Raw genomic sequence first — 25,123 nt, 5'->3', positions numbered from 1 at the left:
ACTGAATGAGCCATATTGAGGGCCCAGGTTTGCCAAAACCCTCCTTTCCAACCCGGAAGTCGGACAGAAGGGTTTTGAGGGGCTATTGTGGGGCCCGACAATTCGTGGACCAGGCCCATTTGCCCTTAGAGATTCTGAAGGCCCAATCCGAGGAGAGCTGTGGCCCAAACTCTACAATGCCGAGCACGAAATAATTTTTGGGAGGCAGCCGAGGACAGTTTAGTCCTCGGCATATCCATAATCCCACCAGAACAAAGGGGTAAAACTGGCGTAGGGGCGAATTTGTAAGATCCAAAATACCTTGGGGAAGTTATCCTTACTACCCTTCAAGATAAGACCCAGCGCCTGACAGAGCCGTACTCTGCAGTTTTATCAAACCATCCCCAGCAATTCCGGGATTGGACTGATGGGACAAATGTCAGTGTTTGTAAAGATTGACCCTACACGTGAACGAAGGACAACGAATGCAAGCTAGTATAAAATAAGGAAGTAAGTGAAGTCTAGGAGGGGGGGCCATTCCATCTCCCAGAAAAAGAAAGGTTACAGGGGGGAGAACGTCTCAACAACACCGGACTTCACGAAAAAAGTCCATCAATGGGTAACCGGAGTGAGACCCTAATGGTCCTCGGATCAACTCCGAGGAGTCCCATCCTCTTGGCTGCGACATCTTAGGGCTTAAATGTTCAAGCCCAATTCCTTTTTCTGCATGAATTCCTCTAAACTCGAGCCCGGAACACCGCCCAGTGACCAGCGGCCAGCTTTTCAAGCCCACTCTCTACAAATCATATTGTGAGAGACCTTTATTGTGTGAACCCAAAAATGTTAGTGGACCGCAAAGGAATCGTGTCCCTACAATTGTCTACCATCATATCTCTTAGACTTCATAAAATTGGAAGTTTTGTGCATTGATATAAACTTTAAGCATTAATTTTAATTTAAAATCATTTGGGAAAACAAATTTTAAATTAACCAAACAATATTAAGCTGGAAAAAATTAGATGCACTAAATAGAAATTTAACATTTTCCTTATAAAAAACATTATAAGAAAAAGCAAATTATAAAATTGGCCACGATTCCTCTCAAATTTTTGTGTGTAGTCTGTGGATGGTGGGATTTAGGTCCTTAGAAATCATTCTCCTGGTGACTTGACTCCCAGTTAATCAAGTTCTCTCGAGTTTATCAACTGCCTAAGAGGGTGATTGGGTTCAATCAATGCCAATTTGATTTTGGTTAACAAACTTGGAGATCATTGGTCTCAGTTAGGGGTGTCAAATGGGTGGATTTGGAGTGGGCATAATTGAGTTGGGTATATAAAACTCGTTTACCCATTAAAACCCATTTAATTAATTGCTTCTAACCCAAATCCAACCCAACCCACCCAATTATTGTTTCATGAAGAAAAAAGAAACTCGTTTAACGAATTGCTTCTAACCCAAATCCATCTCTCCCTCTTCAAAACCCTAAATTTTTTATTTTTTAGAAAAAAGCTTCGAATCTCTGCTCCAATGGCTTCCAACCCTAAGGTCTTCTTCGACATGACCATCGACGGCCAACCTACCGGCTGTATCATCATGGAGCTCTACGCCGACATGGTTCCCTGCACCGCCAAGAACTTCTAGGCTCTTCGCACCAATGAGAAGGGCGTCGGCCGCTCCGAAAAACCGCTCCACTACAAGGGATTGTCATTCCACTACGTGATCCCTAGGTTCATGTGCCAGGGAGGCGACTTCATTGCCAGAAATGGCACCAAAGGCGAGTCGATCTATGGCACCAAGTTCGTCAATGAGAACTTCGTGAAGAAGCACACTAGCCCTGGAGTCCTCTCCATGGCCAATGCCGGTCTCGGAACCAACATATCTTAGTTCTTCATCTACACCGCCAAGACCAAGTGGGTCAACGGAAAGCACGTCGTGTTCGACCAGATCATCAAGGGCATGGACCCTGAAACGTTTGAGGGCTGGGTTTCTTTTTTCTTTTTCTTTTTTTTTTTTTTATTTTTTTTATTTTTATGGAAAGGACTGGGTTGAATTTAGGTATATTGTTTTTTGGTTAAATGGGGTTAAATGGATTTTTAATTAAAACCCAATAATCATTGGGTCTAATTGGACTGATGCCTATTTAACCCAACTAATAATTGAGTGAATTTGGGTTCAATTAGAGTGTGTGGGTTTAGGTGGGCAAATAGGTTTGGGCGAGCAAATAGGTTTAGGCTTACTTTGCCACCCCTAGTCTCAACTTTGGATTTGAACATGAACTATAGATACATATTACATACCTTAAATAAAAACGTAAACTAAATTGAAAAAATAAGGGAAAATTTATGCTTTTGTAACCTAAATCGATAGGCTTAGACAAACAATCTCCTCAATAACAATTTCATATTTTATTTATGAATTACTATCTTTCACATATGATTTTTTTATTTTTTATTCATTAGGTTTATTCAATCTATGTAATAATAATAATAATAATAATAATAATAATAGTAGGTGAAGTTAAGAGAAACTCAAATTACAATTCCAAATTAGAGTTCCAATTTTGTGCCATGTATTCTAAATTATTTATTCTTAAAGAGTTTTATTTCTTAATTTTAGAATCAAATGTGAGACCACATCATAAATATTCATCCAAATGAGTTATTAAATACAAAAACCAAAGAGTTTAAAATATCTCATCAAATGTGAGACCACATCATAAATATTCATCCAAATGAGTTATTAAATACAAAAACCAAAGAGTTTAAAATATCTCATGTAAGAAATTTTTTAGTGTTTGATTTGTCATATTTGACATAGCATTAAGCTAGTACTCTTATAAAATTTATAACCCAATGGTACTTCTCTCAAAAGTTAAAGCTATAAATTCAACCCCAAGATAAACCCACTAAGATAAAATAGTTATTTGAATTATGATTTTATGAACCTCAAATACATTTTAGTTGCCACTGGGCTACAAAGCCCAGTGGCACCCAGTATCCCAGTTCGGGAGTTTGAGCCCCCGCATATTTACCTAGACACTCGGTTTTTTTTTTTTTTTTTTTTTATGGGAAATACATTTCAGTTTTCAACAACGGAACTGCCCCTTCCCAAGATAGATGCCCCAGTAACTTGACTCATCGAGCCTTGATGTTGACACTTTTTACTTTTTTTTTTTTTTTTTTTTCCCTATGAATCAAAAAATGACTCTCAATTAAGCCACGTAAGAAGGAAAGATTCTACTTGGGAAGTGGGAACGGAGCTTAAACGCATACCAACACAGCAATATCACAACTCACAACCTGTGAACAGCTGTTTTTCTTAGCAGTTAACAGCATATATATGTACTAGATTCTACATTGCAATTTCTAGAAACCCCATGGATTAATGGTCGGACCAGCTCGCAACAATGCAGACCCAGCCCGAATCCCCCACACATCAAATTACAAAATATAGCTTTAAAAAAAGAAGGGAAAGGCTTGTGTCCAGTGAAAATTTTCACTGGACACGGCAGGATTCGGACACGTGTCCACTATTGGAAGCAGGCAAAGTCCGATCTGAATCTAGTATCAGCATTTGGATTCAGACACGTGTCCACTATTGGAAGCAGGCAAAGTCTGATCTGAATCTAGTATCAGCACTTGGAATCGTTCAACTCAATTATATGGAATCATTCAGTTCAATTATAATTTTTTGTTATGTCCAAGATCTTTGTGTTAACTAATAATATAGATGAGCTCAAAAGAAGGAACAGTAGCACAAAATTTTAATTACATTTAGGCTGATTATAAATAGGATTTTACTAATATGTGCCCTATGGGCACACATTAATAAACTAATTTTGGAAAAAGTTTTATCGACAATTTTTTCAATTCCCAATAAAACTTTTCCAAAAATGGATTTGTTAATGTGTACCCTAAGGGCACACATTAAAAAGGCAATTGATTCTAAATGTGGAATCCACCCAAAATTCTCATCATCCCAAGACCCCCTAACCCAGCTGCACCTCCACCACCCAAACCAACACCTGTACACAGCTTGTAAACTAGTTGAGACACAGAATACATTGATATGCAGACACGACACAAATGTACAAAAATGCCAATTCGCAATGTATAAACGATAGCTGGACCAAAATTTACCAGAGGCTGAAAAATGGCAGTGCAATTGATGGGAGCCTTTAAGGCCCCAATTTCATGGTCCCACACTTAACTCCAAAGTTTCATTGGGATCTCTGAACTTTCCGCAAACCTGCCCTTATTTCCTTCAACAACTCATTGATCCTGATTCCTTTCCTGCAATAAACAACGTAAATAGCATATGGTTAGGATACCCCTCCTAGAAGTGCTAAACTGATAATAGAATGACTCACTCAAGAAAGAAAAATTGATCTAGAATACACAGGAAAGGGGAAAAAAGTTCAGGTAAATAGTAAAAAAGCATAACACTACTGAATATCAAACAGAATTTAGCCATGAGTTTTAACTCAAGGCTCATGGAAGCATATAACTATTCAATAAAAATAATTATACAGAATTCATAATGAGGCAAGACATACAGTTCAAATATTAGGAAGAAGATTTAAAAACAATCTAATGAACTTACAGAACGCTAACTCCTACAACAGCAAGGGGGCGTGGGTAGTCCTCGATTTCTTTATCCTTTTTATCTTTGCTACTAATGCCCGGAGAAGATACATCTGCACGTCCACCTTCAGTGGTCAGTGATTGAAGAGCATCATCATCAGAGCCTCTTTCTGGCTCTGAAGGTACTTCATCACTTCCAATTCTCCTAATTTCTTCAGTCAAAGATGGAAGCCTATCCCTTGCCTGAAATAGCAATCAGCTTAAATCTTGAACTTCAAATAAAACAAAAACCAAAGAGATCCTACGTTTTATAGGAATGCATAATAATAGCATCAGGAAATCAAGATTAATATTAAGGACAGGGCTTCCAAACCAGGAAGAATAACAACAGGCACAGACCTCTGGGAGGTCAATCTTATTTAGCACCACAATGTATGGTCTTTCAAGGTAATCGGGGTTGTACATTCGCAATTCCTGCAAAACCCATAAATCCTATAGTTTACACATGAAAGATTAAAAAGAGTTTATGCATGAAAGATTAAAAAGTTAACAATAAAGGAATGCAAGCATAATAAACTTTTCCATGGGCTTTTCACATTAAAAATCACAGGGATAGATAATTACAATGTAGAAAACTAAAAAATATCCAGACAACATCATTTTTCCCCTTAAAAAATTGGCAGCTAAGAATCATGATCCTAGTTTTCTACTCAGCTTTACCTACAACTCAAACCCTTGTCTTAGCAACTCCCTTAAAGAATAACACATAAGAAGGGAAAGAGACACAAAAAAGCCCAAAATTACAATTAAAACTAAAACCTAAAATTAAATATGAAGGATGAGGGTCAACTGAACTAGAGGAGTCTGATCTCACAAGACCCAATTATAATGACCCAAATTATAAATATGAATCTGGATTTGATCAATGACGAGGACCAGCTTAATACACATCTAATTTAAACCATCATCCATGGCAACAATGTTTATAGCCCAAAATTTCAAAGCAAGCAAGTGGAGCCAACAATGCTATTAGTGAAAATATATGATTAGTATTGTTACAGAAAGAAACACATACTTCTTTTACTGTTCGATAGTCATTTACAGGGTTTTCAGCAGCTGCATCAACAACATGGACCAATAGCCGTGTCCTCCTCAGGTGCCTCAAGAAATTCCGACCAAGACCCTAAAGGATGATTCAGATTTCAAATTTAGCAAACTTTAGATTTTATAATAAGCAGACATTTGAGATACAAAACATACAGTACCTTCCCTAAATGAGCACCTTCTATAAGACCGGGCAAATCAGCCAATGTTGCTTCAGATGAGTACATCCCCGCCCCTAAACTAGGATCACCATCAAGCCGTCCAAGGTTTGGCATTAATGTTGTGAAAGGATAATCAGCAATATCAGGTTTTGCAAGAGTAATAGCTGCAAGAAGGGTTGACTTTCCAGCATTTGGAAGTCCCTACAACAAGAGCAAGTAAACCTCTAGTAAAAAAGTCAATAATAGTACCTTATAGAAATAATTAATATACTTTAGCACTCCGCCATTCCAGGCATTTGTACTTAAATACATGCAAAATATAGTTAACTAAATCAATAGGGGAAGGCTACCTTCAAAGCAATAATGAAATGTAAAGAAGAACTTTGTTGGGTTTTCCTTTTTCTTTTCTCCTTGACCTTTCACTTTACCAACAATTCTACTCCACAATTTATTCATAATTATAATTAAAAATCTCTAGATTGTAACACACAAAAATCTCCTTCCCAAAAATTGACAACAATTACAACATAGGCAACTCATCACAGAACCAAGAAATATTCCTCAGAAAAAGTTCAAGCCTCTCAAATCAAATGGAAAGCTACATTCAAATTATTCAACATAAATGAAACTTCACAGCCTTCCAGCATGATATTGTTGTCCAACTAGATTCCTCACTTCAAAAGAATCTTTAAATGTTGTTAAAATGGATCTCACATTATTAGTAGGCTCAAAAGAGTATTATTGATATTCTTCAACCCTAAACAATTGACTGGATAGACCTTTAAAATTCAGAACATGTTGGTCAAAGATTCAGGGTAAGGCTGAATCACATTAGGTCAATTAGGACAAGGAAAACTGTCTGAAAATCTAAGATCAGGTAGGACACAAACCACCCTGGTTTGACAAATAATGCCAAGCAAGTTTTCCCATTTTAGTCAGTTTGCAAGTTCTTGGTACTACAAGTACTGGACACTAATCCAATGACCTTTTTGTCATATACAGACATCATTAAATGCTGAATATCATTACTTCAAAACTCATAAGAATGAGAAGCCAGGATAAAAACATGCATAAATAAATAAAGAGCAATACTTACAACTAAACCAACATCAGCAACGACACGTAGAATCAACTCCAAACTAACCTCCTCCCCAGGTTGACCAAGAACTAAAACCTGCAATATAGTAGAAAATATTTAACATATTTCTACAATAAGGCAGGCATATCTTTCATAAATTTTGACCGACCATACAAAGTCAAATACAAGTGATGTAGATAAGATAATATTCTACTATATTTGATAATTCGATAGCTATAATGGGGGATGGGAGATTTGATCCATGGACATCTCCATTGGAAACACCAAGAAGTGTCAGTTAAGCTAAAAGGCTTTTGGCATACTACTCTACTTGAGCAGGTCCTAGAAACAATCAAAAATGAAAATAAGGAGAAATTACATAAAAGACCCGAAGCTTATGCCATATTTCAAATTAGGTCCTATGACTTTAATTTTGTCAATTAAAGTCCCAAATTTATGCAGTTGTTTCAATTTGAAGCCTCTATCCATCTCTATTATTCATTTTCATTGTTCTAGGCAGTAACGGGCAAAGAAAAGTGGAAAAACATTTATTAAACTCTGCATATCACCTAGGAATTGTTCAAAAATCAATTTGGTAGCCATAAACAGAGAGTAGAGAGAAAAATATATGCTACGGTGGAAGGAAAAAACAATTCAGCCATAAACCTATTTTCTAATCATTCTCCTCTTTCTATCTCCTCTCTCTTCACATCTAACCCCAAGCTTCCAAAGTTTCTATTACCTATCAAAATAAAAATAAAAACAAACCTTTTTTTAATCAGTAAGAAAAGAAACTTTATTAAATCAAAAAAGAAGAAGAAAGGCTGAGGCCAAAGTACACAGGGAGTACACTAAGGACACTCCAAAGGAAAAGAAAAGCAAGAATACATCAAAGAAAAAGAATAAAACAAAACAGCCCCAAGATTCAGGAAAGAGCCAAACTGTCCAAAAAGGTCAGAAAGTCTAAACCTGAACAGACATTAGAGCAAAACACCTTCTGCCACTCAAACAGAGTACCCAAAATTTGAGATTTCAGTTAAGCATTCAAACATTCTGTTCCTTTAAAAACTCTCAAATTTATTTCCCTCCAAATGGTCCACAAAAGATAAGCCAGAATAGCTCCCCACAAAGTAAAAATAAGTCTTTTTACCACAGTCCAGACCAAATAATGAGCAGGTCTGGCACCTTCGGCATCACCCAAGTAAGACCCAAAAGAGAGAATAAAAACTCCTAATCAGGTGCCACACCACAATGCAAAAATAAATGATCAATATCCTTACTTATCAAAAAAAATGATCAATATCCTCCCCATCAAATCTACGCATAACACACCAATCCGAAATTATCAAAACCCCTTTTCTGCAGGTTTTCAGTTGTTAAGATCTTCTCTTTCACAGTGGACCAAATGAAGAAACCAACCCAAGGAAGAACTCTCACACGCCACACCGCCCTCCAAGGAAAGAATGCATCCCCACCTCTCCTCAAAAGCTGATAATAAGAACTCATTGAAAATCCTGGAGACTTAGAAGGATTCTAAATTAGTCTATCCTACTGAGGAAAATTAATCCTTACAGTATATAACTCCATTAGAAATAAGTCCATGGACTCTAGCTCCCAATCATTGAGAGGCAGAGTGAACGTAGGATTCCAATGGATACAAGCATTGGAACCATCCAAATATTCAGCTACAAAAACCTCTTTATTTCTGGAAATTTCAAAAAGGTCCAGGAATCTGTCCAAAAAGAAATCATGGCCCCAGCAGATATCCAACCAAAACTGAATCTTATGACCTGTTCCCAATTCAAAAGAGATGTTTTTCAGAAGTTCAGGCCAAACCTTGCTTATATACCTCCACAAACTAACACTGTAGGGCCCTCCCACCAAATCAGTACACTAGCCACCCCTAGAAATACCATATTTTATCCCTATAACTTGCCTCCAAAAAGCATCAGTTTCCACCCCAAACCACCACAACCATTTGCCTAATAAATCTTGGTTAAACACAACAAGCTTTTTAATCCCCAAACCACCCCAATTAACCGGAAGACAGAGACTCCCACCTAACCAGGTGAAATTTATTCTCCTCACCCAAACCACCCAAAGGAAATACATTTGAATTTTTTCCATATGATTGGCAACCAGAAATGGAAAAAGAGACATAAAATAAGTAGGGAGACTAGAGAGTGTGCTTTTAATGAGGGTTAACCTTCTACCTTTCAACAAATAAATCTTCTTCCAACTAGCAAGCCGTTTGTCCATCCTTTCTAGAAGTCCATCCTAAACAGCTCTACTTTTGAAACTGGCTCCTAGAGGGAGCCCTAAATATTTCATTGGCAGGGTAGAAGTTTTACACCCCAGATTTTCAGCTAAATCTTCCATGTTTGGACCTTCCCCACTAGGACCATCTCAGACTTTCCCAAACTAATCCTCAATCCAGAAACAGCCTCATATTGCAGTAAGGTACAACGAAGATACCTTAATTGATTCTGATTAGCATCACACATAATAAGAGTATCATCTGCATAAAATAAATGTGTTATATTATGAACCCTGCCATGACCATTTACAGAGAAACCATTTTAAAAACCCCCCACTGGCTGCCCTTGAATTCATAAGACTCAAAGCTTCCATCACAAAATCAAACAATAGAGGAGATAGAGGATCACCCTGACACAAACCCATGAACTTTCGAAAAAAAACACAAGGCTCACCATTCACCAAAACAGATAATCTTATTGTGGAAATGCAAGCTTGAATCCACTTCCTCCATTTGGCCCCAAACCCACACCTACTCAGTACATATAATAAAAAATCCCAATTCACACTGTCATACGCTTTTTCCAGATCAAGTTTACAAATAACCCCTGGCGTCCCTTCCCTCAACCTGCTGTCCAAACACTCATTTGCTATCAAAACTGAATCCAAAATTTGCCTACCATGAAGAAAAACATTTTGAGTAATTGAAATAAGATTCCCCGTAACCTTCCTCAATCTGTTTGCAAGGACTTTAGCAAGAATTTTAAATACACTTCCAAGTAGACTTATAGGTCTGAAATCCTTAAAGTTTACTGCCCCTATTTTTTTAGGGATAAGAGCAATAAAAGATGTGTTCAAACTTTTTCAAACCCTAATCTTCCTAAGTTTACATGAGCTATAGTTCATTGGTAAGGCATTCCACTTACATGGTACAGATTTATGGTTATTGAACATGTTAGTGTGTTTTCAAGGAAAGAAAAGCATGGTTTTTTCCATTATCATGGGGCCACAGTCAACATTACCATATCTGATATATATTGGACTTGAAAAGTAGAGCATGGAGATGCAGAGAGATATATTAACAGGTTATTTATATGCAGAGTAAAAAGATACTTCGTCAGGTTAACACAAATTTATCACATATGTGTACACTAGAATTCTACTCTCTTTTTCCTTTTTTTAAAACTAAATTAAACCAAGTCTTCAACATTTTGTACACCGTCACTGTGCTTAGAAGATAACAAAAGAAATTAAATGATAGATCTTTCGTTAACACCCCCTCCAAATTCCTGCTTCCTTTAATTCAGGAACAATGCCAAAACTAGAATAAACACATGCAAATCAATGTGATTACTTAACCCAATTTGACAGGAATTCTGACATAGTTGATTGAAAAAGTTGAAGAACACTAGAGAATCCATATATGGTTTCATCCACCTATAAGGCATTGAACTTGCAAGAAGATCAATTCATTATTCCTCAGGCAAGAAAATTTTAGATTAGACTCTCCCAAAAATGGGAGTAAAGGAAAAAGAAGAAAAAGAAAGATTGAGCTTGAACATGCCACAGTGGAAATGTCTTACACAAAATTTTCAAACTTAATATACTAGATAAGAAGGTTAAGAGCACCATGTTTACCTTATCACTATCATCTCTCATCACATTTGTAGTCAAAGCCATTAACTTTTTCCTTCGATGCTCTGGCATTTCTAACAAGCTAATCTGGGGGGAGCAGAAGGGGAAAACACTTAGATGTAAACGGCATGTTAATATTTATCCAAAAAAAATATGTAACTGACATTAATATTGAGCATACAAGTTAAAATATGTTCTTTAAAAGAACTCTCTGACAATAACTAAAGTTGCCTTGAAGAGAACATGCATGCAAAGTTTAGAATTCTCAGGCCTATTGTTCAAACTCCTTGAACTCCTAAGAAACTGAAACTTTACCATGATGCCATCTCAGACCAGAATGACTTAACAACAAAGAACAGTGTAACTTCAGAGAATGAAAGAAAGAAAGAGACAGCAAATATGCCACATGTATCACTTAGGTAAAAAAAATTAATTAGTCAAAAATGCTATAAAAATTTAGACTTGGACCAAAAGTAAAAAAACTAAAAAAATCATTAACTTAAGGTAGAAATAAAGCATTTCCTTACCCCTCCTTGTCCACCTCTTGCAACAAGGATTTCATCACCTGGACGCGCTAGATCAGCCAACAACTTCCCACGTTTACGTTTCACAACCGTACCTGTCACATTAGCCCAGATAATAAGAGAATACACATAGAAGTAGCTACTTTTTTAAGAAAGTGTAAATGAGCATTGACCATCCCATCAAATTCTCATCCCTGTTCAATCGGGAAATAACAAAGGCAGGGGAGGACACTGCTTACATAACATAATCAGATTTAATGTTGGATAGCTCCACTATGATTCCCATTTTTTACATATGCCAAACATCTTTGACAAAGTTAACAACATAACATACAAACCTAAAGGCACAGCTATACGCAAAGTTGGTGAGGCAAGTCCATTACGCAATTGTGAAGTCAAAACACCCATTGCATCAACATTTCCACCACGCTTTGCATTAAACCGGCCTTTCTTGTGAAATTCCAATAATGAATCCTTTCCTTCATCTGCATATATTACTACATCTCCTCCATGCCCACCCATGGGAAGTATAAGTGATCCATCAAAGTCCCTTTTATACGCACTTTTCTTCCACATCTTCTCCTTGTCCTGTTTTCCTTGAGGCTTAGCAGCTCTCGGGTTAGGCATGTTAAGAACAGCACCATGGCCTCCATCTCCCGCACGGACTGTGATAATAACCTGATCAAAATACTTGTGGGGTTCCTTTATCAAAGTATCAGGGCTTGAGGAAGGAGACTCATTCACCCGAGCAAGTCTGCACTTAATTGTGTAATGTACAAAATTTTCAGAATTGCTTCTGCGCCGACCATTCCTATAGATAAGACTGCTGTAGGATGTATTACTGCAATAAGAAGACACGAACAATAAAGCAAAAGATGATGTATAAGGAATTCCCAACAATGTACTCAATTGTAGAAATGAAGGATTTCAATGGAAATAACTATGTTGTTGCATACATTCACGTATTTAACACAGTTATTGTTTTGTCAAGATAAACTGAAAGGTGCTGTTCTTTGTCATGTTTCAGTTTCAGTGTCAAATAGCTTCAGAAAAATCCATACAGTGAAAATGTAATTGAAACATATCCCCATTACTAATTATCAGCATGTATATATCACAAAAAATTTACTCAAACGGGTAGAAACAGAAAATCAGTTGCCATCGGCGAGGTGTGTCTGGATGTACGATTAAATATAATTGGCTTGTTTAGCATTAGGAATGTGAATTACTCTACTCTAGAACAACATAAGCCATCAACAAACTCTCAAATCAACAACACGTCAAATACAAATGTGCCATGAATCAGATGATTTTTGAAATTCCTAATCATGTAACCAAAATTTAGAAATCTGGCATTCCTAAAGCAAACCTCAGCAATATGACCAGCCACTCTAATTACAGAAACGGTCTTTGATTATATTTTGGTGGCTTTCTCATCACCAAAAAAAAAAAAATTAACAAATAGTTATAGTAGTAAAATCCATATTCATAATTTGAGAAAGACAAGTCTACACAATCAAAGGTTCCTTCTATAGAAACCTAAAATGAAAAGATAAACCCTAGTGCTTGGTTTGACCACCTCAAATCAGAGAAATTGAACCAAAACTCAGAGAATTTGTCAGATTTCCGGCGCATTAAAAATTTCCTATAATCTCTCAGCGGCCAACCAAACTTTAATTCCAGCACCGTCACAATGCTGAGAAGAGTTAGGCTTAAGAAAAACGAAATAGAGAAGCCAGTTTAAACTAAACCAAATTACATTTCTTGCCTTTTTTTCCAATATTTTCATGCAGTTTTTCTACGCAACCAAACGCAACATTATAGTTTTTTTTTTTTTTTTTCAACTAAAAAAAAAAAAAAAGAGTAAATGGAATAATAATACCTTTGGGGAAGTATTGGAGAAGAGAGAAAGGTATTGTTATGAAAGCGTAGGTTGAGATTCGATGGTAGAGAAAGCATTATCTGTAAAACTCTCAAAGAGTAGAGTAAGCGCAGTGTGTGTGTTTGTGTGTGAGAGAGAGACCGAGGAGCTGGTATACGGTGACCGTTTTATGACAACTCTGAAACGGTGCCGCACCGCTTTTTGGCAGGTTTTTTGCCAGATAGAACATAGTTTTAGGTAAAATTTAAGGAAAAATAGCACCGGCTCAGAGTTATTTTATCACGTAGCATATTTTTGAAACTCGGGTCTGGTAACTTGAGTTTCAAGCATTATGTTTGATCAAATTACCATAATATTTGAAAAAAATTATTATGTGTGTATTTTTTCTTCTCATATGAATGGTGGATTCCACTAATTAAATTCATGATAAGACGTACCATTCATGTGAGAGGAGAGAGTATACACTTATATTACTCTTAGAGTACTTAATATTTTTTCAATGATTGAAACTCAAATTTGGTAAACTTAAGTTTGACAAACTTAAATTCCAAAAAAAAACTACATAACTAAATAACTTCAAGCAGGTGCTATTTAACAAAGTTTTCTTAAAATTATGCTATTTAGCAAAATTTCCCCCAGTTTTTTAGCTGTCACTTTACATGACATTTTTGTAGTTGATCCGGTCGTCCTTTCAAATAACGTTTCTCTTTTTTTTTCTTTTTCTTTTTCTTTAATTCAATAGTTACAACTTACCAATGATTTTAAAAAATAAAATAAAAAATTTTAACCTTGACAATTTACTAGAGTGAGTTTGAAGTTGGCAATTTAATAAACGGTCAAACTTGCCCAAAAAAGGTTTGACCGTTTATTAGAGTGAATTAAAAAGTGAGTATAGTATATCAAGCTTCTCGATTCAATTTCCATAATAAAATAATAAAAACTTTTCAATTCAATAAATATAAGTTTGTATTAAATTAGTTGTTCTTGCAAGAGAAACATTGTTAGTGTTTCCTTGGTCATGTTTGAATTTAATCGTAACATCTGTTGATACCAACCATAGCAAAAATAATAAGACCTTTTGGTGGTGGCATCTCCACGGATGAACTGTGAGCCATTTCCTGTCAAACGGGTGTGCGAGAAATGTGTGCCAAATCCAATAGTGAACTAGTATATAATTATAAATTATTTAAAATTATTTTTATTATTTTTTCAAACTTTCCCTTAATTTATTCTATCAGGTGTTGAAAGGATTAGAATTAATTACACCTTTTGGATTTAAAGTATCTACATCTAACATATGTCCATCTGAGCAAAAAATAAATAAATAAATAAAAGTAAGCTATATGTCAGTATTGCTTCTTGACAAGAAGGGAATGTGCTATGCTTTGAGGGACACAAGTAATGTTAGAAGCCAAGGGCTTTGAAACTGAATTGACACCTTCCCATACATAAAATGCTTGGGGGTCTAAAGGGAGAGAAATGACTCGAGCTGCGAACTTAACGGTATATTGTAACTATCTCAAAAAAGAAAAAAAGCAATGTTAGAATATGAGTCATAATTATAAAGATAATTCCAACTTATTAATATGATTATTATACTCAGAAGTTAATTAGTACCTTTAAATTATCAGTATCAATTTCACACTTAACAACACTATCACACGTTTGAAGTAATCAATATATTGCAACAAATATCAATTTAATCCAAGACATACTAAAACATCAAGAGAAAATCACCCTAAAAAATGCTCAAGAATCTGCTTCAAGGTCAGACTCCCAACTCTGCTTCATCACAGTATGTTCACTAGGCATAGCAAATTGCAACTTTGCATTAAACAGTAGAACTAAGATTAATAGGGTACATCAACTCAAAGCCTGACGTGAATAAATCCCAATATCTAATGTTTGTATAAGCAAGGCAGTATGTACAAGCCACACACATGGATCAACTCAGTTGCTCTAATTTGCAAGCATTCATGGTTTTCACTACGGCAACTTAAAGAGTATGGGCAATTGGGCATGCCTCCCTGAAAGCAGGAATAAAAACACATGAGAGCCTGCTAACTGTGTTTACATATGAGCAAGCAGTGATGACTCCTTTCTAACCCCAAACCTTATATCAAACCCATATGAGGCAACGAAAGCTATATCTGAATACACCTTGATCACCCATTGGCCAGCAAAGCTTCAAACACTTGATGCATTTAGCTTTCAAGAAAATCCTTTAAGGAAAATGGTGCATGTGTATCCTACAAAACCACAATAAAATGAGTAAATATTACTTCTGGTCATTCATGTTTTCATGGGCAGTACATGGCTTCCTTGTTTATCAAGCTGGTCAGGCCGCTACTTAATTGAGATAGATGTAAAATAACTCCAAGCATTCATCCTTCATGCCTAAGAACATCGAGTGAGTTAAATATTTAAGGAATTCACCATCAAAAACAAGCGCCACCCATTCTGCTTTAATTCTTTTGAAATATATTTATGCTGAACAAAAAAGAGAACTACTAGTTTTTCTTGGTAAAGTAGGATATAAATGTGTATATATAATTGACTAATTGAATTTCACTTTTCCTCTTTCCAAGATATAAACAAGGGTAAACTATAGTGGAAGCAACTCAAGAGATACATACATATATATATATAAAATAAGGATGAAACTCAAGATTAATAAATATGCGAGTGAAAATTAGCCAAAATATGCAGCCCTCCAGGATCCTAGAATGGAAATTCCTTAACTACATCTTACCTTGCCAGGCTCTTGACTCAAGCACTGTCTAACTACTGTTGTCTGTTGTATCAGCCTTTCCATTGCTGTGTAGCTGGGCAGATTCATGTGTTCTGACAGCATTAATAATTAGCCATGACAAAGCATTAATCAAAGTATCAGATCTCACACATAATTAAAAATTATATAAATTAGGAAATGATCTCATGCAGAAAAAACAAAAATCTCAAAAGCATTCTTAAAACACCATACGCAGAAGCACATAGGAAATCAAGTAACAAACCAAGAATTGCCCGATTCAAACTTTCAGCAATTTTCTGCCGATACTCCAAGCCAAGAAGATGAAACATTGGGGACTTATCTGGCTCTTCATATGCAAGAAGGGCCATAAAGTCCTGCATCAATAACAAATTTCTCTTCATTCTGATGAAAAAAAAGATAAAGGAAATGCATCAGAGATTTTGCGTTAGGAAGAAACATACCTCAAGTTTTTCAACATATTTCTGCACTTTCCCAAAATGAGTCAACTTAGCCTGAGCAAATTCCAAAGCTTCTGAGCTGGCAAGGAAACAAATTTTTTTTTAAAAATGAAATGCATATCTCACTCCCTTGGAAATATCATTGCTACTTTGCATACCATTTTCTAGAGCGGACAAGTTCACCAAAATGAATGCTCAATAGATCAAAATACAATTCCTCATTCTTCTCCAGCAAGTCATGTGCCAGCTGATTTGTCAGCTCAATGGCCTTAAGTGCATTTCCATCCAGGGCAAAATTAAAAATTCCTGAGCATAAACCATAAAATTAGAAGCATCATCAACCGAGTATTCAATAGATACAACATTATAAAATAAAATATTGATGAATTATCCTACAATAACAAATAAGAAAAAGGAATATGATGACCAGGAAGATTGTAATTTTTTTCTCTACTGTTACTCCAAAGGATGTGTTGCCGCAAATGTTTGACCAAAATAAATAAAATTTTGAGCAGATTGATCAGCAAGACATTCAGCCACATGAAGTATAAACATATATTCACAACTACTTGGAAGGGTAAGTAACATCTGACTCTCTGAGACATTGTTTCAGTTTGGCATCCACTAACACCCATATGCATGTCATATAACCAACTTTGAAGCACTCTAAACAACTGAACTCTCAATCATGTGAAGACCAAAACAAGAAATTTGCAGTCACTCAGAAGGGTAAGGAAAGTCAGGCACTGATTCTGTTTTGGGTGTCACATGCTCCACCATGCAAGTCAAACCACCAACTGTGAAACCACCTAAACTACTTTCATCAAATACATATATGTAAATACAAACACATGTCATCATAGAAGCATCTCTCACAACTAATAGAAAATTCAGTAAAATAATTGCTTCATGAAAGAAATAATTACAGAGGTGTGCTCTGACAGTGAATAGCCCATTGTACAACACTATAAGTGAGAAACTTTAAAGCAATCCTACTTTCCCTAACAAAATAAAAAATTTCAATTACTTTTTCTTTTCTCCATGCCCTCAAGATGATCATCAGGCTGCTTCATCCCAGTGCAAGCAATGAATGACTCCATGGTTTCATTAAAGCAATTATGGACAAGATATGATAGAACAACATTGTGGATGTCATTTTCGTTGATACCCTGTCAATGATACAAAAAAAAACCCCCAAAATTATAAAAGAAAAGGCCCAATTGACAAAGAAATGAATAATCAATTTTTGCTGTGGTTTTGTTTTAAGGAGGAAATATCATAAGATCATAAAATCATAATCCTAGAAAGGAAACTAATAGAAGACCTTGAGACAAACATGCAGACAAGAGGTTTATATCCTCACCAGTAACTGAAGATCCAGTGTACTTCAGAAGCATCTATTGCATTTTGGAGTCCACACAAGGTGGATCCCACATTGACAAATGCTTGTGAAGTACACTGGAACAATGACTAGTGAGAATCAAAATCCAAAGGCAAGACCCCAGAACCACCCAAATCACATGTACGCTCAATTTCGTTACAGGGAACATTAATAATAATAATAATAATAATTAAAAAAGAAAAGTTATCTATAAATGCTGCCATCACATTATGTATCTTTAAAATTGCATCATCATTAAAATTACAGTGTCTTATAGAGCTATGAGTCTAACACAAAACAAACATGACATGCACAGCCTGCATATTCTGTAAAAGCTGCACCCCGTACCAAGCTTCTAGCTAAGCATGCACACACACAAGATTGACATAACATTAAGAGCAGAAGTTATGATTCCAGTGATAAAAACATGTATATGTCCTGACCCAGAAAATATATCAGACGACTGGAAGAAAAAAAAATCCCAGTAGTAAAATGCAGTTTGTAAACAATTAGCACCACCCACTTCCCAAATTATATGCAGCAACCAATGCAATATGGACTCATATATGCTTTGTATGGCGCAAGTAAATATCAAGTTGTCGCATTCATATGATTTTTAAAGAGTTTTCCACCATTTTGGAGTCTCATGTAGCCATATACCTTTACCGTGTAGTATTGTAATCACAAAAAATGGGCAAAGGGTGAGACGGGTCTTGATCAGATTGACTACAAAAAGCATGTTTCCCCCCAAGGCAATGCCCTTCCAGATGAACATCAATCCCCCAAAATAAACTAAAACTTAAGGCAAAAGTAACAATCATCCAATATCGCAAAGACCTCCACTGTGGATGCTTGAATAGAGTCTATAGACACATTGATTACAGGGTTTCACTAAGCTTTAGAAAAAAACTTAAACCTGTGCATACTTCATAAAATTGATCATTCCCATAAGACATTAATTTGGTCGAAATCATAACAAAACATCATCATCTAATGCCAATCGCTACAGAGTTAAAAACTCCATACCAAACAAACTTTCGTCCTTTATCAATTCAATTACAATGTGGAACACAATTAACACATTTTACATCTCTAGATAATGTTTCACACAAAAATTAAATTTTAAAAAATTTAAAAAAAAAAATGACTGAAAAGAGTGAACAGAACTTGGCACATGTAGTATATCCTCGTAGGTATCAAATCGATGGTATGATAACGACAAAGAGACAAATTAAATTTAGGGTTTCGATGATTAATACAAAAAAAAAAAAAAAATGGGTCTAACATAATGATAGGTAAATGCGATTAGAGAGACTCACAACGAGGTCGTAGTGACGAGGATCAACGTCCATGGTTGTCAAGAACCGAGAGAGTGGGCTCTAAAAATTGAGACAGCGTAGACTGAGTTTTGTTGTGTTTCTGAATAAGAATCGAGGTCTCACTCTCTCTTGCTGGGTTATATTATATAACTATGTCGATAGATAAGTATATATACATACCTTCGATCGTAGAAGGTATTCAGAATAGAGAGAGAACACTATGAAACCACTAACCTCTCTAATTATTGGTATTTTTCTGAATTGTGATTGCGAAAACACGTGTGTGACATTTAATTCTGAGTTTCTGATTCTGCTGCCTCTCTCTCAAGTCAAGCCACTGTAGAATCAGCTATATTGTTTATATTTGTTTAATTGTTTATAGTTAATCCACCAATGACAGAGAATCAAGGAAGACACTCTCACGGTAAATCAGTCACAGCTTCCTAAATTTGCGTAAAATTAATCATCAAATTTCTGAATAATTTTGTAAATAAGTAAGTGTATGTTTCGTAACTTTTTTTTTTCCCCTTATTTTATGTTTTTAAAAAATGATTTTTTATTTTTTAGACTAAAAAATTTGTTTGACAATCTAAAATAGACAAAAAACAAAAATTATTCTCAAAACTCAATTTGTGAAAGAAACTAAAAACATGCAAAATATTATTTTCAGTTTCTAATCTCCTTCTTTTTCTTTTTCTTTTTTTTGTTAACCAAGCTGATATCATAAAAACTAAAAAACAACCATTCTGTTACAAAAAAACTCAATTTTATCAAAAGCTAGCAAATTATCCACCACTGGTGGTGGTTCATACAACAAAAGGAAATCAGCAGGTTGGGTTGCTCTCATATTAGCAAGCTTATCAGCACATCTATTAGTTTCCCTAAATATGTGGGTCACTATGCAACTAGGAAAGACTTTGATCAGGGTCCTGCAATCATTCAAAAGAGGTTCTAACATGAGATTATGAGAGGAGGGGTTGTTAAGTAAGTGTACAAGAACATTAGCATCAAGTTCTATATTAAAATTGAGAATATCTAATTGCCGAGCTAATAAGAGGCCATCTTCCATTTATTTATTTTTTCTTTTGTGCTTATGTTATAATGGATGCCAAAAATACTGAAATGGAAACTTCTTTTGTATGGTGTTTTTCCTTTTCAACTAACAAACAGGTTTTTTACTTTGAAAACATAAGAAAGTTATTTTTATTTATTTTTATTCTTAAAAACAAGTTTTGGAAAACAAAAAACAAAAACGATTACCAAACATAACCTAAGCATTGGCAAAGAAAGTACCATAGGAATTACGAATGACTCCAAATGCCGTAACAGCATTTTGCAAACAAAAACAAGTAGGAGGAAAAACTTTTTATTATTATATAATTTAACATCCTTAATTTGTGTTTGCATTCAACTGAACGTTACACCAAAATGGATATGCCTTGTCTCACAAAAAGTGAATCTAATAAAGGTGATGAAACCCCTTATCTACAAAATTCAAAAGATCAACTTTTTCCTTTAATTTTTCTAGTTTATGAATAATATTTTGAGGTCTTTTTTTAAGAGATAATTATATTTTAATAAATTTTCAGCAAAAAGTCAAATAAAGTAGTAGCAAATGGATTTGTTACTCAAATTAGAATCTTTGTCATCTGAATTTGAATCAACTTGATCGCTCATTGGCTGATTGGTTGGCTGGCTTCTTATTCTTAATACATCCCCCCTACATGAAGAAAATTATAAAGATGTACCTTAAGTCTTAACATATCATTCGTTATATTTGGTTGTTGTGAGTAAAAAGAATTGTGATTATTTACAACCACGGAAAAGTGGGGAAAAAACAAATTTCTTATATATTTTATGTTATAAAATCAATCATCTTTGTTATAGCCTGAAACATGTTCAATTATAAGTTGTAGTGTAACGACCCCGCCCCAACTATGTAGATATTGTCCACTTTGGGGCCCATACCCCTTATGGTTTTGTTTTTCCCCAGGCCTCTACACATTAAAGGGAGATCATTCCTTATAAACACATTCTCATGTGCTTCTCTAGGCGATGTGGGATTCCATGGAATGCAAGACCCCCCTTTTTGGGTCACTACAATCCACCCCCCTTACGGGCACACGCGTCCTCGCGTGTGGAGCCCACACTTTTAGCTAGGGCATGGCTCTGATACCATTTGTAACGACCCCGCCCCAACTGTGTAGATATTGTCCACTTTGGGGCCCATATCCCTTATGGTTTTGTCCTCTACACATTGAAGGGAGGTCATTCCTTATAAACACATTCCCATGTACTTCCCTAGGCGATGTGGGATTCCATGAAATGCAAGGCCCCTCTTTTTGGGTCACTACATGTAGTACGTAATTTTTTTAAGAATAAAATGCACTTATTATATATATATATATAGAGAGAGAGAGAGAGAGAGAGAGAGAGAGAGATTGACTTTATTTTTTAAAAAATGTACAAAAATATTGCTTAATAAAGTATTACCACCTTACCCAGTGTCCGCATTTGATAACAAAAGCCAAAAAACAATAATAAATAAAAAACAATCACATTCTCCCTACTTACAATGCACCTATGAATTTGATATTTATAATTAGTCAAGTACCTCAAAAATTTCTTAAGACACTTCCCTATAAGAAAGGCCAAGTTTCACAGCCTCTTTGGCTGCCCACATTTCTAGGCAGTAGGCACACCTCAATCAATTTCCAAACAAACAAACATTCCTAAAAACCCCAAATCACCCTCTCCCCTCTCTAACAAAAATGAACCTCCTTTCTTCTTCCTTTCTCATCACTTTTCTTCTTTTCCAACGCCTCACTTTCTCTTCTCCTTCACACACCACCTCTGAGCTTTTCGACACCTGGTGCAAACAACATGGCAAAACTTACTCTTCAGAAGCTGAAAAGCTGTTCAGGTTCAGGGTCTTTGAGGACAACTTTGACTTTGTTAAGCAGCACAATGATATGGGCAATTCTTCTTATGCACTGTCTCTCAATGCCTTTGCTGATCTCACCCACCACGAGTTCAAGGCCTCTCGCTTGGGATTCTCTCCTGCTTCTTCCATGAAACTCAATCATGGGAAGGTTCAGGACCCGGGTTTTGTTCGTGATATTCCTTCAGAGATGGATTGGAGGAAGGAAGGAGCTGTGACCCAGGTCAAAGATCAAGGGAGTTGTGGTATGAGAGCTCTTGTTCTGATATACAAGTTCTTTATGACTTATAAGTTATAATAAAGATCATTGGATTTAAGAATTTTGGTGGGTTTTAGTTGTTATTGTTAGTTTTGATCTCTATGTTAGAAAGCATTTTAACTTGAAGGCTTCATGCTTTTTTTGATGAATTATGCTTTTTTTAGATGTGGGTTGTCTGAGTTTGAATTGGATCACAAGTAAATTGTGGTGTTCACTTCAGACAACATTAACACAGAAAGAAACCCGAATGCCTTATGGATGAGCACTTTGCTAGTTTGCTGATTTGCTTATTTGCTGAAAGTTGGTTAAATGATAGTTGTAGCTAGAAAATGTGAGGAAAGCTTTACATAAGCCAATAAACTAAAAAGTTAAAAGAAAAGGTTGCTGGCAAATGTACAGGTGCCAAGAGCCCCAATACAACTAGATTGAGTTTTATATGTGCAAAAATATCTCCCTGAATAGGGTCATAGGGGTTCCAATGATGACCTTAGCTTCTACTCTCTCATCCTCCTTCTGTTTGTGGCATTTATAATTGAGTCTTAAGCTCCTATATTTTCCCCTTCTACCAAGCCCTCAAAACTGAAGTGCGTGTGCTATGTGCATAATGGTTGTGGTATTATATTATCGGAACTCTGACCTGAATTGATCTCTGTTGCATCTGCCATCCCTCATGATAGGGAGATTTTCTGGTGCTTGAAGGAGGGTGCCATGCTTCACAATTAAGAAAAACCTATTTCTGCCTTTTGAGTGCAATCCTTTTGATTGATCCTCATAAAGATGGATGTTTCAATGGAATCAACTAGATGCAGATTCTAGAGACCTAATTGAAATGATACCGAATTTTGGTTTTAAAAAAATATTGGGAACTATTTTAAAGCTTTTTTACCCTAGAATTCTCCATGTTTTAATTTCAAGCTTGCTAGACCACTTTTGTACTAATGATATTAGTCATAATCGGGTGATGATACCATTCTAACAAGCTACAGCATGATGTGTAAATCCACCATGACCAGTTTAAATATATATCTTGAAGCTTCTTTAGTTTTAAGAAAAAGATAAAAAATAAAAGGACCTTCAAAATCTTTTGCTGGAAGGGCTACCACTCCTCTTCATCATCTTTATGTGTGTGTGCGTATGTGTGCATGCATAATCAATGTTTTCACCAGGCTTTGGGAGATTATATGCGCATCATACAACCTTGTATTCTAAGACAATGATCTGATGCACCAAATTAGCTTTATGGGCAATACTTTTGGTATTGAACATTCCTCTAACTTGATAAATTCTATGTATTGATTTAGAAATCTGGTTAACAAGTATTATTTTATGGTTTTCTTGCTTTCTTCTTGTCTGCTTCATCAACTGTGCCAATAATCAGTTTAGCTTAACTGGCCAGTTCACAACAGATTTCATAACATTAAGAGATCTGTCATTGTTCTAACAAACGTCATTCCTTTACATTATGGAAAGGATTCAAATGTTCTTGTCACCAATTCAGCACGAGTGAGAGAGAGAGAGAGAAAGAGGTTAATGTAAGATCCTTAAGTTTCAGTAGTAATTACTTCATAACGTTTAAGTTTGTAGTTATAATGAAAGTAATTTCATTTTCATATTGTTAAAACATGTGTTGCATACGTTTTGATGTGATTTAGATATAAATTTAGTTGTTTTGTTGTATAGGTGCTTGCTGGTCATTCTCAGCTACTGGAGCTATTGAAGGTATTAATAAGATTGTCACCGGATCTCTTGAAAGCCTCTCAGAACAGGAGTTAGTTGATTGTGACAAATCTTATAATAGTGGCTGTGAAGGTGGGCTCATGGACTATGCATATCAATTTGTCATTGATAACCATGGCCTTGATACTGAGGATGATTATCCCTATCAAGGTCGGGAAAGGTCCTGCAAAAAGGACAAGGTAATTGTTATTTTTTCTTTGATTCACGTTTAATACTTATGAGTTTTGTCTGTTTTTTCTCTCTGTTTCTATGTTGCTTCATTCATATTATTTTAGCTCTGTAATTCAAGTTAGCATTTCCATTGATGACATTTTTTTTTCTTACTACACTGCAGTTAAAAAGGCGTGTTGTGACAATTGATGGTTACACTGATGTGCCATCAACTAATGAGAAACTGTTACTACAAGCTGTGGCAACACAACCTGTGAGTGTAGGTATATGTGGCAGTGAGAGAGAATTTCAGATGTACTCAAAGGTTGGTCCTAATCCTTAATCTCAGAGATATTAGAATTCTTAATTACTGTTATAATAAGTTTTTTTTTTCCTATTTTATTTGTGTGATAGGGGATTTTCACTGGCCCATGTTCAACTTCTTTGGATCATGCTGTATTGATTGTAGGGTATGGTTCAGAAAATGGAGTAGACTATTGGATTGTGAAAAACTCATGGGGAACACGTTGGGGAATGAATGGCTATATTCACATGCTGAGGAACAGTGAGAATTCACAAGGGCTATGTGGCATCAACATGCTAGCTTCATATCCAACCAAAACGAGCCCAAATCCTCCTCCTCCACCTTCCCCAGGTCCCACCAAATGTGACATTTTCACTTTCTGTGGAGAAAGTGAAACCTGCTGTTGTGCAAGGCACCTTCTTGGAATCTGCATTTCCTGGAAATGTTGCGAGCTTAATTCAGCTGTTTGTTGCAAGGACCACACTCACTGTTGCCCCCATGATTATCCCGTTTGTGATACAAAGAGGAGTCAATGCCTCAAGGTTTGTCTCAACTCCCTTTAAACGACAAAAGAATTTCTCAACCTTTAGCTTGGTATTGCTTGGATAAACGGCATGTGA

General features: G+C 35.8%; 3 protein-coding genes and 1 pseudogene across 5 annotated transcripts; 2 read left to right on the top strand and 2 right to left on the bottom strand.

Moving 5' to 3' along the window:
* The first annotated feature begins 1,378 nt into the window (after positions 1-1,378).
* Positions 1,379-3,014, top strand: LOC115959128 (annotated as a pseudogene).
* A 716-nt stretch (positions 3,015-3,730) lies between these two features.
* LOC115974423 (probable GTP-binding protein OBGC2) lies at positions 3,731-13,427 on the bottom strand. Of its 2 annotated transcripts, XM_031094793.1 has the most exons (10): positions 13,203-13,427; positions 11,659-12,161; positions 11,324-11,415; positions 10,800-10,883; positions 6,924-7,001; positions 5,828-6,028; positions 5,638-5,745; positions 4,962-5,036; positions 4,582-4,805; positions 3,731-4,271 (listed from the first exon to the last, which is right to left on the bottom strand). In XM_031094793.1, exons 1-10 carry the CDS (start codon positions 13,277-13,279, stop codon positions 4,199-4,201), a joined length of 1,515 nt encoding a protein of 504 aa, XP_030950653.1. In that variant the 5' UTR covers positions 13,280-13,427; the 3' UTR covers positions 3,731-4,198. The 2 variants fall into 2 exon arrangements, with proteins under 2 accessions (XP_030950653.1, XP_030950654.1); XM_031094794.1 differs by lacking the exon at positions 6,924-7,001.
* A 1,430-nt stretch (positions 13,428-14,857) lies between these two features.
* Positions 14,858-19,508, bottom strand: LOC115974422 (glucose-induced degradation protein 8-A homolog). 2 transcript variants are annotated; one of them, XR_004087916.1, is made up of 8 exons: positions 19,113-19,508; positions 17,440-17,581; positions 16,571-16,718; positions 16,416-16,491; positions 16,217-16,328; positions 15,955-16,046; positions 15,316-15,451; positions 14,858-15,229 (listed from the first exon to the last, which is right to left on the bottom strand). XR_004087916.1 is itself a non-coding variant. In XM_031094791.1 (8 exons), exons 2-8 carry the CDS (start codon positions 19,143-19,145, stop codon positions 15,407-15,409), a joined length of 648 nt encoding a protein of 215 aa, XP_030950651.1. In that variant the 5' UTR covers positions 19,146-19,212; positions 19,347-19,508; the 3' UTR covers positions 14,858-15,406. The 2 variants fall into 2 exon arrangements, 1 of the variants encoding a protein (XP_030950651.1); XM_031094791.1 differs by having other exon boundaries at positions 14,858-15,451; positions 19,113-19,212; positions 19,347-19,508.
* A 2,253-nt stretch (positions 19,509-21,761) lies between these two features.
* LOC115959120 (zingipain-2-like) lies at positions 21,762-25,066 on the top strand. Its single transcript, XM_031077426.1, has 4 exons — positions 21,762-22,298; positions 23,993-24,228; positions 24,384-24,524; positions 24,614-25,066. Exons 1-4 carry the CDS (start codon positions 21,884-21,886, stop codon positions 25,064-25,066), a joined length of 1,245 nt encoding a protein of 414 aa, XP_030933286.1. The 5' UTR covers positions 21,762-21,883.
* The last annotated feature ends 57 nt before the right edge of the window (positions 25,067-25,123 follow it).

Source organism: Quercus lobata, chromosome 2 (genome assembly GCF_001633185.2).
Source record: "Quercus lobata isolate SW786 chromosome 2, ValleyOak3.0 Primary Assembly, whole genome shotgun sequence".
Classification (NCBI taxonomy): Eukaryota; Viridiplantae; Streptophyta; class Magnoliopsida; order Fagales; family Fagaceae; genus Quercus; species Quercus lobata.
The sequence above is the reverse complement of the archived record's forward strand: the minus strand, read 5'-3'. Positions and strand labels throughout refer to the sequence as shown.

Bases quoted from the DNA above. Each gene is read 5' to 3' on its own strand.
- LOC115974423 (XM_031094793.1), bottom strand. From the start codon at position 13,279: ATGCTTTCTCTACCATCGAATCTCAACCTACGCTTTCATAACAATACC. The intron at 6,029-6,923 runs GTAAGTATTGCT...CTCTTGTTGTAG, and splicing joins TTGCTGATGTTGGTTTAGTT to GGACTTCCAAATGCTGGAAA. The intron at 4,272-4,581 runs GTAAGTTCATTA...TGTTTATTGCAG, and splicing joins GTTGTAGGAGTTAGCGTTCT to GAAAGGAATCAGGATCAATG.
- LOC115974422 (XM_031094791.1), bottom strand. From the start codon at position 19,145: ATGGACGTTGATCCTCGTCACTACGACCTCGTT. The intron at 16,719-17,439 runs GTAATTGAAATT...GTTTATGCTCAG, and splicing joins GGGCATGGAGAAAAGAAAAA to GAATTTTTAATTTTGCCCTG. The intron at 16,047-16,216 runs GTTTGTTACTTG...TAATGCTGTCAG, and splicing joins TTTGAATCGGGCAATTCTTG to AACACATGAATCTGCCCAGC.
- LOC115959120 (XM_031077426.1), top strand. From the start codon at position 21,884: ATGAACCTCCTTTCTTCTTCCTTTCTCATCACTTTTCTTCTTTTCCAA. The intron at 22,299-23,992 runs GTATGAGAGCTC...TTTGTTGTATAG, and splicing joins CAAAGATCAAGGGAGTTGTG to GTGCTTGCTGGTCATTCTCA. The intron at 24,229-24,383 runs GTAATTGTTATT...ACTACACTGCAG, and splicing joins GGTCCTGCAAAAAGGACAAG to TTAAAAAGGCGTGTTGTGAC.